A 16913-nucleotide genomic window follows, 5' to 3' on the forward strand; every position below is an offset into this window, starting at 1 on the left:
CTTCTGCAGCTCAGGTGATCTGTGAGCTCTGCCTTCCCGAGCTATGGCGTTTTATATTTCAAAGTACTCCTTCACCAGTATTTCACTTAACACCAACGAAGGGTTGAAAGCCACATTCCACAAAGGTTTGTATTAATGAACTTTCAACAACAGCTGATAATGGCTTTTTTCTTTTTAAACAGTCCAGGAACACCAGGGGTTAAATACTTCTCTTTCCACTGTTTATTATTAATGTACAAAATATACAAAACCAAAAGAAAAAAGAAAATACTCATCCTCAAATCCATTGTGGCTCTAACCCAAGACCCTGCACAAAACCCAACCAATCCACTGTTTTCATAGAAAACAACTGATGCTGAGACAGGTGAAGGAGAGGGCTGGGAGAGGGCAGGTCATCTCATCGAATCCACCCAGGAAGGCACCTGGTGGGGATTCAGAGGTGGCTGACAGGGCAAGGGAGGGAGCTGGAGGCCTCACACCCACAAGGTTCCAGGTGGGGGCCAGGAGCACGCTAACTCCCAGAGGCAGTGCGTGTAGTGTGACTGGCATGCCCAGCACGCCGGGCTTCAGTTGATGAAAAGCTGGTCTCACTGAAGTGTTTTAATTTCCAGAATGAGCTGCAGGCAAGGGTGGACCACCACCAATGGCCTCACCTATGCCAGCTAAAACTTTTCACCGGATGCCGATGTGGATTTGCCATCATTGAACCTAGCAGACCCATGATGCAAACTTGGGTGTTCACGGAAGATTGCAACGTCTTACTTGAGAAAGGACTCAATGTAAAGCCTGTGTCGGGAGGAGTGGGGATGATGTGTTCCAGAACTCAAATCCAGCCTGATTGAGTCCTCTCAGTGCAGTGGGATACACAATACCCCTTTACCATCTCCCCACCCCACGAGGAAGCATGAACTTGGCTGGGATGATTTCATAAGTGCAGCTGATCCCGTGTCAGAGTTCTGTGTGCATGTGGAGGACCCACAAGAGGAGAGTAGAGGTGTTCTCCAGGATAACCAGCTTTAGGTTCTCAGGCATAAAGGGTAATACTGGAGAGGCGCTTGGCATAAAGGGCAAATCTCCTCAAAAAGTGAAGCCAACTCGGTCTCCTCTTCAGCAGTCCAGGGTACAGAATGTGTCCAGTCTCTCTCCTCCCCAGACTGGAGGAAAATATGTACATCAATGCGCACCAGTGATCCGAAAACCCCCAAGAACCCAGGCAGGTGGGCACTGAGGGGGCCGGCTCCTCATCAGCTGGGGAAAGGGGAAAATGGGCCTCACAGAAGCCATAAAAGGGTGGAAGGAGCAAGGCTGCAGTCCACAGGGGTGTGGGTGGGGTGGGCAGGTAGTCCCTAGGGCAGGGGGGGCCCATTGACACCCGGGTGGTAGAAGGCACAGTTGTTCTCATAGCGGCAGTTACCCTTCATCATGAAATGTCGACAAACAGGGCGATTTGACATGTCTGTGGGAATGATGGTGGAATAGTTAGATAGGAAATGGCCAAGAGGTCAATGCCACCCTCATCCCACCCGTCCAAGGCATCCTGAGAACTGTCTTTCAGAGAGACCTAGTCTTGGGGACCTGGGGGAAGGGCTAAAGGAAGGAACTGCCATGCATGCTGGGAACGGGGTGACCTCATGTTCTGCCTGGCAGACCCGGGGTAGTGACGTTCCCCAAAAAGTTGTAATGGGACACCAAGAGCCATATGGGGGACAGGGAGCATCCTCACCTCCTCCATGGCTGTGGCCTCCATCATGCCCTCGGTGGCCTCCTCCGCCATGGCCAGGGCCATCATGACCACGGTGCTCATGAGGGGGTGGCCCTCGATGGTCATGGCCTCGGTGACCAGGGCCATCATGAGGTCGGTGGCCGTGGGGCCCCCCATGTCCAGGGCCTTCATGGGGCCGATGTCCACCACCAGCACCCATTCCTCCACCAGGGCCTTCATGAGGACGATGGCCACTGCCACCACCCATGCCGCCGCCAGGGCCTTCGTGGGGGCGATGCCCACCGCCCATGCCACTGCCAGGGCCTTCATGGGGACGATGTCCGCTGCCACTGCTCATGCCCCCACCAGGGCCTTCATGGGGACGATGCCCACCACCTCCGACCATGCCCCCACCAGGGCCCCCTCTTCCATTTGGAGGTCCTCCTCCAGAGCGACCTCCTCTGGCCCCTCGGAATGGAGGAGGAGGAGGAGGTGGTTCACTCCCGCCTCGGCCACCACGGCCTCTATGGTATGGCCCCGGACCTGGTCCCCCACGCATCGGGCCACCCCGCATGGGGTCACCTGGGCCATCCCAGAAGGGATCACCCCCTCGGGGAGGGGGTGGGGGACCCAGGAGACGTGGACCCACTGGCCCACCAGGGCCCCCAGGGCCTCCATGGGGACCTTTTGGGGGGAAAAAAAAGGGAGAGAGACAGTATCAGCTACCTGTTGCACCCAGGGACCGCCATCTCCCAACCCAAACCAACCCCCAGCTTTGGTCAATCCTGTACAGTTACCAGGCCGAAATCAAGCAGACAAACCCATTCTAACCTCTCACTCACCACCTACCTGGCATAGGTCCGCCAGGTCCAGGGGGGAAGTGCTGCATGCCCTTGGGGCCCCCAGGGCCTCCCGGTGGGAAACCATTGGCTATGGGACCAGGCCCTAAGAGTCCATGAGGCACTGTTAATGAAAAAGGAGTGAAGCAGTCAGCAAGACGATTCTAGAAGAGCGGCATGACGTCTTCCCGCTTAGGTGTGCCCAGCTGACCCCCTCAGACCAACCTGGCAGAGCACTGCCCTCTGTCCAGTCTTCCCCTCCCATGTCTTGCCGCCTAGTGGCAATACCCCTGCTCCCCCAATTCCACTGCAGGCCTCCTCGCCCAGGCCCCGGGGCTGGCCCTGAGGATTACCCAGCATCTGCTTGATCTTGTCTGAATAGTCTGGTTGCTTCAGCAGTTCCTCTGAGGGATGACTGTTAGGGCTACCCTGTGAGGCAAGGTCATTAAGGGACAAGGTCAACAGAGAATAAGGGTAACACCCGGCAGAGAAGGGAGAGCCCGAGGAGAAAGCAAGTGGGAAGGAGAGCAGAACGGGAGTAAGGAGAAATGGAGACAGTGGGGAAGAAGAGGGAGGCTCGTACCATGATGGAGGTGAGGATCTCCTGCACATTGATGCCTCCTCCTCCAGGACCCTGGGGGCTCTTCCCGGCACCCATGCTTCCCATAAGATTGGCCAGAACAGGAGGCAACTTGGAACCACCTGCCCCATCGGGTGAGCCACAGGTCCCCCCCGGCTCCAGGGTCTCAACATATGGGGTCTCATCCATGGAACATTCCTGAAATGACAGTACAGAACAATCAGGACCAACAAGGATAAAGAGCCAGTCTCACATGAAAGATGCATTAATGTCAAGCACAGCCTCCATCACCACATAACTCACCTCATCTAGGGGGATGAGTTTGGGGGGGACAGGCTCATAGGGCTCAGGATCAGGCTCGTGAGGACTGTCAGGAATGCAGCAGGCGATAGAAAAAAAAAGTGTGACAGTCAAATTATTTATTCAAGCCCTTGATTTTCTTCCTAACCCCCACCCCCCTTCTAATTACCCCAGGGCACGTTCCCCTCAAGGGCTCAATACCTCAGGAAGTGAACCCCATTTTGCTCACCTTTCCTTGTTCAGGAAGAGCTCCTGAAGGATCCCCTTCTCCCGCTCAGCCTGGATGTACCGCTCCTGGCTGTTGCTTCCAGGGGTGACAAGAGGCGAGGGCAGCACCAGGGGCCGGGGACACACCCAGGGCACCTTCTCCTCCATGTTGTCATGGCTCAGACGCCGGGCCGTCTCAAACGCGTGTCGATCTGACAGTATCTCTCGCTTAGCTGCCTCTCCGAAGTCCTTGATCTTATTCACATTCACTATTGCCAAGGAGAAAAAAAGCAAGAGGGAAGGTAAGCCCAACCAAGTCCTTTTTAAACTCTCTATACCCCACCTACTATAGAGGAAACTGGATCTCTAACCTCGTTCAGTTTCATCCAGTTCAAAATAGAAATACTCTCTCAGCTTGCCCTCCTCAGGCCAGGTCACAGTTTTCCTCTTCCTGCCTTTCCGGGTCAGCTGGCTAGGATCTCCGGGACTCTCCACTGGCTTTGCATCCAGAGCTCCTGGCTCCAAAGAGGCTGTAAACAAGTAGTTTCAGAGCAGATCCTTCCTTTCAGAAAACCCCGAAACCTGAACCAGTTTCTAGACTTACCAGTATCCATGAGCTCTGGGACTTCAACAGGGGGAACTGGGGTCCCTGGACGTTCTGTGTCCATAGCCTCAGAAGGAGGTGCTGGCTCTGGGGAAGAAGGTTTGGCTGTGCTCGGTTCTGTGCTCGTTTTCCCTTCAAATGGGCTTGGCTATTGTGAAAGAAAAAGAAGTTAATGAGCTGACAGGAAAGGCAAGGCAATTAGTCCAGGGTCCTTGGCAAGATCCCCTAACAGTTCCTATAAAGGAAGACTGTCTCTAACAGTACTCTGCCACCAGTCTACATCTGAGACACAACTCTTGTCCTCCCTGAGCATCCTAGCTGCTGGGCCCTTCCTTCACCTGTACCTTTTCTACCTGGTCACTGGCACCTACTGCACAGCACCCATACCTTGGCAGCTGTGGGTGACAGCACCTTCTTCTTCTTCTTAATTTTGATGCCTGGAACAGGGGCTGAATTGAGCGCATCCAGAAAGCCCAGGCCCTCCATAGCTACAAAAGAAAAGAGCATAAAATGGAATCATCAGACCTCCTTAATAATGCTATTCCTATAGACAAAATCTGGGCAGAAAATTGGCCAATAGAGACCCTGCCTCAACTTTGGACACAATAAGCTCAAGGTGACCAGGAAGCATATGTAGGAGGATTCACACAAGAAATTCTTGTCATTATTCTATCTTTCTTTTAAAGGCAGGCAAGCGTGGCTTTGGATAGGAATCAGAGCTCAGGTAAGTGACAAAGTCAGCCCCCATGAACGTGACGGCTGGGAGCGCACACACCAGTCACTGAACAGCACGCCTCCCTACTTCATCTCTAAAATCACTCCTAAGCAATCCTATCAAGGACTCCTAGGAAGGGAGTTCCAGGGGAGTAAACATTAAAGGACACCAAGAAACCAGATGAAAATGGAGGAAAACGCTTCATTTCCATGAAAAAAGTTTGCTCTCAGTTCAAAGCACATCTCCCCACTTTAGACTCACGCTGTGGCGGGATGATCTTCACTTTGATCTCTTTGGTGGCATTGGGTGTTGTGTTGAGTGGCTTGTATTTCTTCTCTGCAGGGGGTGCAGCATCTCCTGGGGCGGCTGTGGAACTGTTAGAAAGGGACTGGTCAACAACACCTGACTTGCCCCCTCTTTTCCCCTCATGTCCACAGACCCAACCCATTCAAAAACCAAGAACATGGTCCATACCTCTGACGCTTGAGGGGGATGGGTTTAAGGTTGTACTTGTCAGAAACCACCACTGCACTGGCATTCTTCTTCACAGGCACCAAAGACGGGGTCTCCAGCTCTAGTCCTGGGGGAGAAGACATGGTGTTGGGGCTGGACTCACTCCACACTCTCCTGACTCTTCCTCCCTTAACCTTCATCAAGCCCTATAAACTCCCACAATGCTCCACCCACTAGTCTTCCCTCTCTCCAGATTTATCGTACCATTAAGTCCAACTCTTCCACCATAAGGCCCGGGCTGTGCACCTACCCACAGACACTCCAGAGGCCAGACGGCAGTCTTACCGGTAGAGCGGAACTTGGCGTGACTGGGCGCCGTGGTTCGGAGGGACTTGGGCTTCTCCCTCTTCTTCTCCGGGGCCTCCTCAGCCCGAGTCTCAGCCTTCACCTCAGTCAACGGTCGCTCAGGAGGGGTGGTTCGACTCTTTCCCTCTTCTTTCCGTTTCTTCTTATCTTTCTCTGTTGTGGAAAAACAGAGCAGAAAAGGATTTTATTTAGATAAAGAGAAAGACTGTCAGTCAGAGGTAAAAAGCAGGTTAGGGGCACGGAAGGCCACATCCCAGTGGGAAAGAAAGAAATACAAGGGATAAAGGGCCTAGCTGCTTACCAGCAGGCTGGGTACTGCTCTGGGAGCGGATCACAGCCATCCAGTCGCTAACAAGGACTGAGGCCAATTTCCGGAGCTCTGCAGGTGAGAGAAAGGGGAAATGCCTAAATAATGTAAGATACACTGAATCATGGAATTTTCCTCTATTCAGATAACTTTCAACCCTGATGCCACCGGGTGGGGCGGGGGGGCAAAAAGAAGGAACATTTATTAAAGTATGTTGTAAAAACTACACCAGGTGCTTTGCATACATCTCATGTAATTGTTATTACAACCTGAACTTTTTTTTTTTTTTGCGGTACGCGGGCCTCTCACTGTTGTGGCCTCTCCCGTTGCAGAGCACAGGCTCCGGACTCGCAGGCTCAGCAGCCATGGCTCACGGGCCCAGCCGCTCTGCGGCATGTGGGATCTTCCTGGACTGGGGCACGAACCTGTGTCCCCTGCATCGACAGGCGGACTCTCAACCACTGTGCCACCAGGGAAGCCCACAACCTGAACATTTTTAATCTCCCTTTAAGACACAGAAGCATGGAGATTAAAGTTACAAAACTAGAAGATGGCAGAATGAACCTAGTGCCTATGCTCTTCCCTTAACCACTTATTACAATAAAATAAGGAGAAAGGCAGAGGGGTTCAAGTATCCAAAGGGCTACCAGATTTTAAAAATTTCAAGGAGGCAGATTTAGATCCTCGTAAAAAAAAGATTTTCTAGGGAAACTTTTTTCCTAGGATGTCACTAGTGATGACAGCTCTTAAAAGAATCAATTAAGTGTTGCAAGAGTGAAAAAAGAACTTAAAAACAAACCGATTTAGGATGAAGGAAGCAGAGTTTATCTAGAGAAAAAAGATGGTCAGAGAATTTAAAGATAAAAAACAGAATTTATTTCTAAATATATGGAAAAATGCATTTGTAGCTCTTTCCTTCTGTACTTGGCAAATAAAATCTATCTACGGGACCTCTCTTCTTGCCAACGTTTCCACTATGGGCTGATTTAATAATGAAATTGTTGTAGAATATTAAAACTTAACTTTTTAAAACAGTCACACAACTGCCAACTCCTATACCTAATGCAATATGAACCCCAATGCCCAGTGGGGGAATATCCTGAAACCTCTTTGAAGCAATCGATACTATCTATGGTCCAGTAAACTTAACTACAGTCAATAAGGAATGTACAAATTTCAGTATCTAAAGGAAGCACAGAATAATAATTAAACCTATACTCAAAGACGGCAACACAATTAAGCCAGCTGGAACAAGGACCAATATACCTCAGTGAAGAAACAAAAGATAGGCAATGATTTAATGGGATCTTCTGTGTTACAGTTTATCCTACAAAGCTACTCTGAGATGTCAGAAAAACAGTGAAGTGCTCATTATATAAAAGGACCTAAAAACAGAATTAATACAACTAAAAGAACGGAAAGCTAGGGAATGTTTTTCACTTAAACAATACTGTGAGTTAAAATAAAATCGTGATCCTTTATCCTGGAAAATGTTCCCAGTGTTTTCTCCTCTAGCTAAACTTTCCAAAGGGACCTAGCATACCATTCCCCATAGACAAAGAGCAGGGATCGGCTCTGCTACAATGCTGCTCACTTGCGGGAAACCAGCGTCTTGTGCTCACTGGTTTATGCCTTGGGTGTAAAACTTTTGGGTTAACTCTTGGATATAAACCTTTTTCTTCTCTAAAGAAAAGCCTGTGACTTTCTGGAGCCAGGCTTTGTCTTCAAGCCAGAACTGTATGGCCCTTGCCAGGAGCTCCAAAACCCTTTGTCTTAGCAAAGGAAAGAATCTGTTGCTATCAAAGCTATGATATACTCCAGCAGTCAGGATTCTGCGCATGCCCTACAGCAGGGTGTTTATTGGTAGAACGAGCATACCTGTTGTTAGGAAAATAGACATTGAGGGTCCCAGAATATGCTCTATTTATTGATATTTAGAGAAACAGAAGTAAATGATGACGAGACATTCTAGGATGACACTGTTTCCCCCAAAGAATTTTAAGTGTATGGCTTTTACACCAAGAGATCTTAAGAAATGAAGGTAACTGAGTGGAAGTAACGGAAGAAGGCCCAGGACACAGAGGAAAGGACTGGCCCCTACCTTCATCCTCACTTGACTTGCTCAGCTGCTTCACCAGTTTGGCTGTGTTGTTCTACGAAAGGAAGGGAGCAGCAGGATGGTAAGTGCCAGAAGGAAAAGCAGCCCACTCAGAGCTAACCACTCCCACAAACGCACAACCTCTTAACAGCCACTAACACTGAGATAGACCTTCTCTCTTACAAAGCCCTTGGAGACGTAGTCTTACTCCTTAAAACAACCCATTTAGGTAGGTTCAACCATTCCCATTTTACAAATGAAAAAACTGAGGCTCAGATATATAAGTGCCCCACGTCACACACCTATTAAAGGACATAAATTTGAACCAAATCTTGATTCCAAACTCCTATTTTTTTCTACCATTCTACCTCACAGGCCCAAGACTGTAGCCACATCAGAGTCAATATGAGTTTTTCATCTGTTAGCCTAAACCAAAAAGGAAGAACCAGGGTTGTAAGGACTGAAGGTACCTGCTTGAGATGGTCAACAGTGAGTGGTAGGTGCTGCAGGGTCAGTAGAATTTGCTGCAAGAGGGGAATGTTGTTGGTTGTCTTTGAATATGTCAGCCAATTGTTAAGAAGCTTGTAACCACCAACATCAATAAACCTGCAGGCAGGGAGGAGGCTCTGTGATGCCCTTCCTGGGTCTTGGGAGTATACCCCACCCTCCTAGTCCCCCAGCAATAACCCAGGAACCCCGTGCCTCACCTCCCCCCGCCTTCTAAGTACCCAGCCACCCAGGTCCCCACTTACTTGACCAATATTTCTGGTGAACGGGTCTGCAGGAGAATGTTCAAGTAAGTGCATCGACTCACCATCTTTCGTGCTTCCTTCATCAGACTGTAAGAGATAAGTCAAGGTTAGAAATGAAGCAGCCCGAAAGCACCTCTTCTTTGAGCAGACGTCTCTAATCTGCGGGAGTACCTCGAGATCCCTGATGACTTGGGACTTCGCTACAGTGTGGGGGGATCACACAGGCCCCTAGGAGGATGGGGTGGATCAGGATTGATGTGGAAACACCCAGAGGGATGGAACACAATGGAGGAGATGCACTGAAGTCTCCGATCTGAGGAGGTTTAAGTGTCACTGCTTCTCTAACCCACAGGACACATTTGATTCTGCTTCCAGGTGAAGAGCCCTAGCCTTCAACTACCATCTCTTCGGACTGGCTTAGTCACTCGCTTTCTCCTGGAAAACTTGAGGATCCCTGAAGGAAAATGACATTTGGAGCATGCAGAATGCAACCCAAAACAGAACTAAGAATCCTGTCACCTGACACTCCTGCTTGCTTCCTTCCTTCCCTTGGGACTGTGGATCTCCAAATATCCAGATGCCGTAATGACCGGGGACCAAGGGGTCATCTTTTCCTATCACTAGTTCTAACATAATTGGATTTGAATCCTATTCCACTGACTCCCATTCCTCTTAGGGAACACTTTTTGCTATCTACCTTAATTACAGTCATATTACAACACAAAATATTCTCCACTCACAACGAATTCAAAGGGTACAGACTCACCTGAAGATCTTCGAAATCCCATCCACACTCTTGACTTCCCCGTCTCGGTTAAGGAAGCTATCCAGGCCCTTGAGAAGCTCTTTGGGATCTATGGGACCCGAACCCATGATCGAGGTTTTCTAAGATAAGAGGATAAAACAAACCCACAGAATAAATGGGTGGCAAGGACAGCCGCAGTTGCCCTCTAATAAATTCTATCTCTGTTTGACAAATTATTAGTGATTATTTAATCTACATTCAACTGCACTCACCATTATCTAGGTAAGAAAAATCAACACAGACAATTGTCCCTACTGAGAAAACAGCCCTGGCAAGTGAAGCACTGTGTTAATACATGACTGAAGGGGACGACAGTCAGACTGGAGGACTGAGGCAGCACCTCTCCTCTCGCTCCCAGTTACATCCTTCCCAGGACAGCTGAACTTCACCAGATTGTATCAGAGCTAAGATTCACATTCCCAAAACAAACACTCAACTCTCCAAGTCATTTTTGCTTATCAGGTCCCATTTCCCCTTAGTTGCTAATGAATCGAGCTTAAAAAAAAACACCAAACCTATAGCTTGATAAGAACTGGGCCAATCATGGATGTTGGGCTGTCTTCCAAGAGTCAACTCCTTTCTATCTTAGCCCATGAAGAGTCAACCGCTTGGGAGATTGGGATTGACATATATACATCAATATGTATAAAATGGATAACTAATAAGAACCTGCTTATTAAAAAAAAAAAAAAGTCAACCGCCACAGGTAGCAGGATATGTTCTGCTTGCACCAGTAGACAATCTTCTAAAGTTGTAGGTGAAAAGAGAAGGAAACAAAACTTGAAAACAGAACCTCTCCCCTATGGGAGTTAGGGGTGGCTCCCAGAAAGAGAGACAAATGGAGCAAAGAAAATCAAGCAGGTCCTCCTAAGCCTTGAAAAAATGTCACTCATTAACCAAACCCTGCATGAGTTTTTATTGTTTCAAAGTTAAGGGCAAGATTGGTTTGTGGTTTCAAAAGCAAAGATGCGAATCTGACTCCTAGTCCCTCCTAAATCATAACACCACCCAAGATCCCCAAGGAGAGCCTGAAATTAGAAACCATGGAGCCAAAAAGAATGGAACAAATAAAACTAGAAGCTGGCAAAATGCCATTAAATTTTAAGTAGCTGCTTTAGACTAGGTTAGAAAAGGAGTTAATTAAAAGCTGAACACAGCTGTTACGGGACAGAGACACGTGAAACAATTTCTAGGCCAGAACTGAAGTTTGAGAGAGGTAATTTAGAATCAATATGGTTCTGATTAGGATTTTTATCCACAATGCCTCTAAACATTGGCTTCTGAGAAGCAGAAAAGAAAGCCACCTTAGTAATATCGACATTTGGGAAATAAGACGAACACTGGGTAGGAAGCAGGCAAGAAGAAAGCCTCCTGAATCCCGCATCTAGTACAGAGATGAAACACATGAGCCAGGCAGAAGGGTAGGAAAAAATCAGTGTTTTACAAAGATGATTATATTTTCTGCAGAAAACAGGTTCCTTATAAGATCATGTTAATTAGTTCTATTTGTTCTATTTGTTCTCAAGCCAAAAGAGAAAAACAAGCATAACACTTTCAACCTTTTAATTCTCACAATAAAAAAGTCAATAAATTTCTACATTTACACGGTCTAACAACCTAGGCCAAGAAGAGGCAGAGGCATGGGGGGAACTTGGTTCCTGAGACCATAACCTGTGGGTTGAATACAGGGAGAGGAGGTAAGGTAAGAAATACTGAGAGGTGAGCAAGTCTGGGTTAACTGTGCTTTGCTGCTGCCCTGGAATCTCCACGAGGACAGGTAGAACCTAAGGTCAGAGGAAAAAACATTCAAGTCCAATACCAGATAAATTAGAAGTCCACAGGCCAAATCCACTTAAGTGTGGTGATTCTTATGCACAGAGACACAGACATGGGGATAAAGGAATTTTCCCCATGTAGTAAGACACTATAAAGTGAAGTATAGACACTGTAAGGACAGAAATACAATAAAGGGATACACAAAATAGATTTCCCATTTGCTGGAGACTGGAACAGCAATGAGCGAATCCAAAATAATAAAATATATCATCAGTTAAAAAAAATATACGCAATTTGACCAAAAGCTTTCAATTAAACTAACTTCACTTCCAACCAATGTCCCCTAAATACAGCTGGCCCCTCAGATTCAAACCCAGTTGAATACACAGCACCTTGGAAAAGTCCCTTTTGCATACCCACCTACCAGTTAAGTCAACAGGCCTGCTCCCCCTACTTCCTTCAGAAACAAAAATTGTCACCTGAGCTCAAATGTTCCTTTGCTTAAGAGGGCAGCAGACAAGAGAGAATAACCATCTTCAGAGAGAAAAGAAACCAGCGAGTACACAGCTAAATTCTGTCCAGTGCCTTCTGCTGGGAATGGGACCCAGGGACAACTTTTTAATTCCCCATTCACAAGCAGCAAGAATAAAAGACATTAACAGTCAAGGAAAACTAGAAGACAAAGCAGAAGAAATGTTAAATATTCATTTTCCACTGCAGTTTTCCTATTATGTACATTCTGGAAATATATTAACAAAACTATAAATTTTGTCTCACAAGCACCAATCACGTGGTTTTAAGATGTAAGGGGTTTTTCTCATGACGGCTTCCTCCAGGCAGATTAGTTTTCACTCATTTAAAATTAAGGACCCCAAGTGTTTTACAACCTATTTCCGTATTTTGAAGTCATTACGTTTAGAAAGAAGTTCCAAGGCACTCAAGTGGAAAGGAATGAAGAGCCTAAATTCTCGGCACAGCCCTACAGGAGAAAAGGCAAATGACTTTACCAGGGAAAGAGGGGCAGTGACCAATTGTCATTAACATATCTGGAGCCTGGAACGAAAGCTTAAGGAAGCTTTCTGAAACCAAAAATAATCCAGGGTATGATAATGTTTTAATTTCCTTGAAGGCAGAACATACGTGGTGGCGGTGGGGAAGCAACCCCTGGCGTCATCTCCACCTTGTCCTAAAGCTGGGCTCTCCTTATGGAGCATGTTGCTGGCAGACACGTGCAGACACAAGGCACCGGGGAATTTTCTCTTACCAGAGATAAAATTAAGTCCAGAAGTGACACCAACTCCTGCCTCCAAAATAAATAAGGTGAAAAATATCTAGCTTGGCTAAAGTTATTCCATACCCATCACCAATGAAACAGAACTGAATTGGTTCAGGACAAAAATTCTAGGCGAGTTTAAAAACAATCACAACAATCTTCTAACAAAGGAGGAAGGTGTCCGTCCAAGTTTACCTTCACTTAGAGGTCTTAGCACTTCTGGAAATGAAGTGCTTTGTAGCTTACATTCCCCCCTTCCTTTCCACGGTAATTGAGGCATTTCCTAGTCTGACTCCAGAGTGGACTGAATTATGTCTCTCAGGTGATTCACAAGGTCGCACCTCTCTTCAAGTAGTAAGCCGCCCCCCCCTCAAAATCACTCCAAAACCTGGTAGCACATGCCCTTCCCAAACGCTTATTTGCCTTTCAATAAGGGTGTAAAGTCACCCCCCACCCCTGCCCTCACAGGACAGGAGCCCAGGATAGAACTGTGGCCACAAACTACAAGGATCAGGTTCTCCGACGTTCTCTGGATGGATGTGGTTTCCCTAGAAGACCTTTTTTCCCATCTCCCATGTTAATGCAGATCTTCTTTATTATAATCCCCTGCTCACTAGAGCTCAGGAACCCCAGTGGGTAGAACGTTCAGCTCCCAAGGAAGGTATGCTGCAGAGGCACATGGCAAACTGCTTAAAAGATAAAAAACTTGTGGTCAGTAGGACATGTGGAAGAGGCCCTCCCATCCAATCCACAAGTAATAGTTTGAGAATCCATACCCAGTAGAAAATTAGCCCTAAAGTCTCACCAAGTCATCACAGAACAGTTGTACAAAATGGGTTTCCAATTCTGCCTAGAACCTTCACGCTTCACGGCAGGACTTTAAAAAATGAAAAGTATATGGAGAGTCTGATAAAGATTTGATTTTGAAAAAGTTGGAAGAAGAAAGGTAAGAAAGGGACAGGACACTCAATACCACCCTCAGGTAGGGCATGGCTTTCAAACATGCACCAATTGCTACAGCACTGCACAAGTGGAAAAACGAAGAGGACATTATTTCCCCATTGTTTTTAAGGAATTTCTTTCAGAAGGGAAGGAAAAAGAAATTCAAAAAGGGTGGCTCTTTGGAAAAAAGAAATGAAGGTTGTGAAATGTAATACCAGAAAGGTTTTGCTTACCAGAAACCGTAGCTTGAATCCCCCTGCCTTGAGTTTACAACTGCCGCCTCCTTTCCTAAAGATTCACTTCTCATCCTAGTACCAATGTACAGGAGCTAAGCAACTGGAGAACGTGATACAGCACTGAACACAAAGAGCGTACCCCCAAACCCAGAGGCGGGAATAAGGGCGATTTAGAAGAAAGTCCTAAAGTACCCACTCTCCCCCAGATTCTCATCATACAAAGCGACCAAATGCCAAGAGGCCCAAGGACTGATTCCTGAGCAGAAACGGCACATTTCAGTGTCATTAGGCCCCAGCTGTCTATTCCAGTTACTCATTCACAAGTCCTTGTGTCTTCCTCCAGTATCCCCCAACACACATAAGACACACACACGCTCACACACACTCCCCTCAAAAGCTTCCAGCCCTAAAGTACAGCTGTTTGACTGGTTTCCACCCCTGGCAACTGAAGCGGGGAAAAATTCCAAGCAGTAGTGATGAAAGAAGGTGAAAATAAAAGCAACAGACTCGGGATCGTTAAATACAAAAACTAGAGCTGCCCAAGGAGACGGACAGCTTCAAGACCTAATTCCTATAAGCTGTTTTCCTTTTAAGATAATGGCTATAAAAAGTTATAAAGAAAATAAGGAAAATGGCTTTTCCTGTCTAGCAGCAGCGTGCACAAGAGTCCAGAAGGCATCTGCTCGGGGTGGAGTTTGAAGAGGGTGGAGAAAGGAGGAAGAAAGCTGATTACATCACCTTTCAATGCTGCTCCTCCCCCTTGACCAAGTTTCTAGGGCGGCCCTAAGCTCTGGATGGCAAAAGGGGGAGAAAAACAACAAGGCAGGGACGCCATCTTGTTACGGAGAAGAGAACTCGAACTTAAAAAGCTATCCCGGCTCTGCCGGTAGCTTTTTACATTAAAAAACCTTTTAGTAAAAAAAAACAAAAAACAAAAAGCAGCCCCCATCCTGAATAGTCTTTGACCTACTTTGAATAAGAGCAGTGTGAAAATAAAAGCAATTAAAATATTAAAAAGAACAATTTTCTGCGGGGAAGAACTGAATTTGCAATTGAGGTTCAACCTGCTACTGTCGAACACCCCCATCCTCCCTATAAAGGGAAAGGGGGGAGGACTTGGACCCCTCTCAACAAATAGGATTGAGGTGGGAGGACAGGAGAAAAATGGGTCAAGACACAACCTGCAACGCCGCTTGGAAGACAAAAGGACAAAGAAAGTCGCCATATTGAAGCAGGGAAGAAAAAAATTCCTTTTAACGACACAAATCTTCTAGAAAGCTAGCATTCAATTGCACTAAATGGCTTTTAAAATTATACTCCTGAATTCCACATTTCCCCAACCTTTCCACCCTCTACTTAACTGTATTCCCCCCACCAAAACGTATCAAATTAAAATGTTAATCATTTTTTTTGCTTTTAAATAACCTACGCAATCTGCAACAATTACAAGACATTCTTTACCTCCCCAACTATTATCTTGTATGTATTGGCACTAAGATTATATTTTGCCCTGAATTAAGTGTCTTGCAATCTTTATTCCTAGATTGCCACCTGTATTAACCACACAAATATACCCCAAACAAATTACATTAAAATTGAGAGTTAACAATCATTTAAAAAGTCATAGCCACCTATTTCTCTCTGCCCATCTCCTTACCCTGCAATCTTTATGTACAGATTGCTTATTAATCTGGCAAATTGAAAGGCGCCCTGCTTGTCTCACACACAAAGAAGTGGGACTTCTGGGCCACAAAATCCACCATCTTTTGTATGTGAGCTCATTAACCCTTTTGAAGACTGCTGCTAACGAGAGGAAGGTAACCATACCTCCTTATAAAAAGCAAACACTTATGGCTTTGGCAGTCTGGAAATTGGCTGGATTACCAAGGGTTAACCATCAAAATCTTAAGTTGCGGGCCCTCCCTCCACCCTCTCCTAGCCTGCAGCAGAGCAGGGAAGAGGCAGGTGGTAGGGGAGAGAGAACACTGTTTAGACCCAAAGGCCCTTTTTAATGGAGATTAAGTGACCGGATCGGTCCTTCTCCAGTTCTCTATTTGTTCTACGGTCTCATTTCTTCCTCTCATTATTTTTGGTTTCACAAAGGGAAACGTTGATTTCTTGTTGCAAGGCTGGTTTTTGAAAATTCGACACTTACTATCCAATTTTTTTGCGACGTCAGCACCTCGGGCTCAGGGGGGGAGGGGGTTAAAATTTTGGAGAAAAAAAATAAACCAACCAACCAGGACCCAAAACTCAATTATTTGGGGGGCCTCATTGGATCAAAAAGTCTCCTTAAAAAAAATAAAGGCCAACTCAGTATTCATTTTCCCCCCACCCAACTCCATGTAGGGAGGGGGGGTCGTAGAAAAAAAGTTCTGAGTGGATTAAAAAAAGTAAACGCTGGATGAGTGAATTTGGGTGGGTTTGGGAAGGGAGGGTGGTTGATTATTTTTGAAGTTATGTGGTGACGGTCCTTCGGCCACAGATTTCAAGTCCCAGGCAGCGTGGGCTGGTGGGGTGGGCAAGATAGGTGGGAAGGGGCAGAAGACACAAGTGGTTGGGCTGGTGGCTGCTGTTTTCCCTTTCCCCCCTCTCTCAGGATCCTTTCAAGGGCTTAGATGTTGCTGCGGCTTGTTTCTTTTCTCCTCGTGGCCGGCCCGTCTTTCTCCGAGAAAATTCAAACCTGGGATAAAAGGAACACAAGGGAGAAAGATATAATCAGTATGGGTTGCTCTTAAACACCCAAAAGTACAATCTTTGTTGTCCCCAAACACCTCCATGTCGCATCCCGAACACAGCCGCTTAAAAAGAGTCACGGCTCTCAACCGAGCCCTCGCCTAACCCATTTCCTAGGCCAACTGTCCCAGCAAAATTTTACCCTCCAACCAACAAAACGCCGAGACTTACCTCTAAACGAACCCCAGAATGGCGGCTGCCCGCTCGGGCTGAGTCTTTTAT

General features: G+C 46.8%; 1 protein-coding gene across 1 annotated transcript in view; it reads right to left on the bottom strand.

Annotated features, from left to right (window-relative positions):
* Nucleotides 1–204: 204 nt before the first annotated feature.
* PPP1R10 (protein phosphatase 1 regulatory subunit 10) overlaps nt 205–16913 on the bottom strand; it is a 30770-nt gene continuing 14061 nt past the window's right edge. Inside the window, exons 2-20 of the mRNA XM_082663877.1 lie at nt 16111–16638; nt 9690–9808; nt 8924–9010; nt 8642–8777; nt 8175–8226; nt 6068–6145; nt 5746–5919; nt 5422–5527; nt 5209–5321; nt 4620–4720; nt 4233–4380; nt 4000–4158; nt 3651–3897; nt 3425–3488; nt 3125–3319; nt 2895–2970; nt 2552–2665; nt 1724–2386; nt 205–1456 (exon numbers count right to left, since the gene is read on the bottom strand). Of these exons, the coding sequence (XP_082520003.1) occupies nt 1347–1456; nt 1724–2386; nt 2552–2665; nt 2895–2970; nt 3125–3319; nt 3425–3488; nt 3651–3897; nt 4000–4158; nt 4233–4380; nt 4620–4720; nt 5209–5321; nt 5422–5527; nt 5746–5919; nt 6068–6145; nt 8175–8226; nt 8642–8777; nt 8924–9010; nt 9690–9796 (2730 nt within the window). The 5' untranslated portion in view covers nt 9797–9808; nt 16111–16638 and the 3' untranslated portion in view covers nt 205–1346. The remainder of the gene's footprint in view (nt 1457–1723; nt 2387–2551; nt 2666–2894; nt 2971–3124; nt 3320–3424; nt 3489–3650; nt 3898–3999; nt 4159–4232; nt 4381–4619; nt 4721–5208; nt 5322–5421; nt 5528–5745; nt 5920–6067; nt 6146–8174; nt 8227–8641; nt 8778–8923; nt 9011–9689; nt 9809–16110; nt 16639–16913) is intronic.

Source organism: Grampus griseus (genome assembly GCF_964374135.1).
Source record: "Grampus griseus genome assembly, chromosome: 10".
Taxonomy (NCBI): Eukaryota; Metazoa; Chordata; class Mammalia; order Artiodactyla; family Delphinidae; genus Grampus; species Grampus griseus.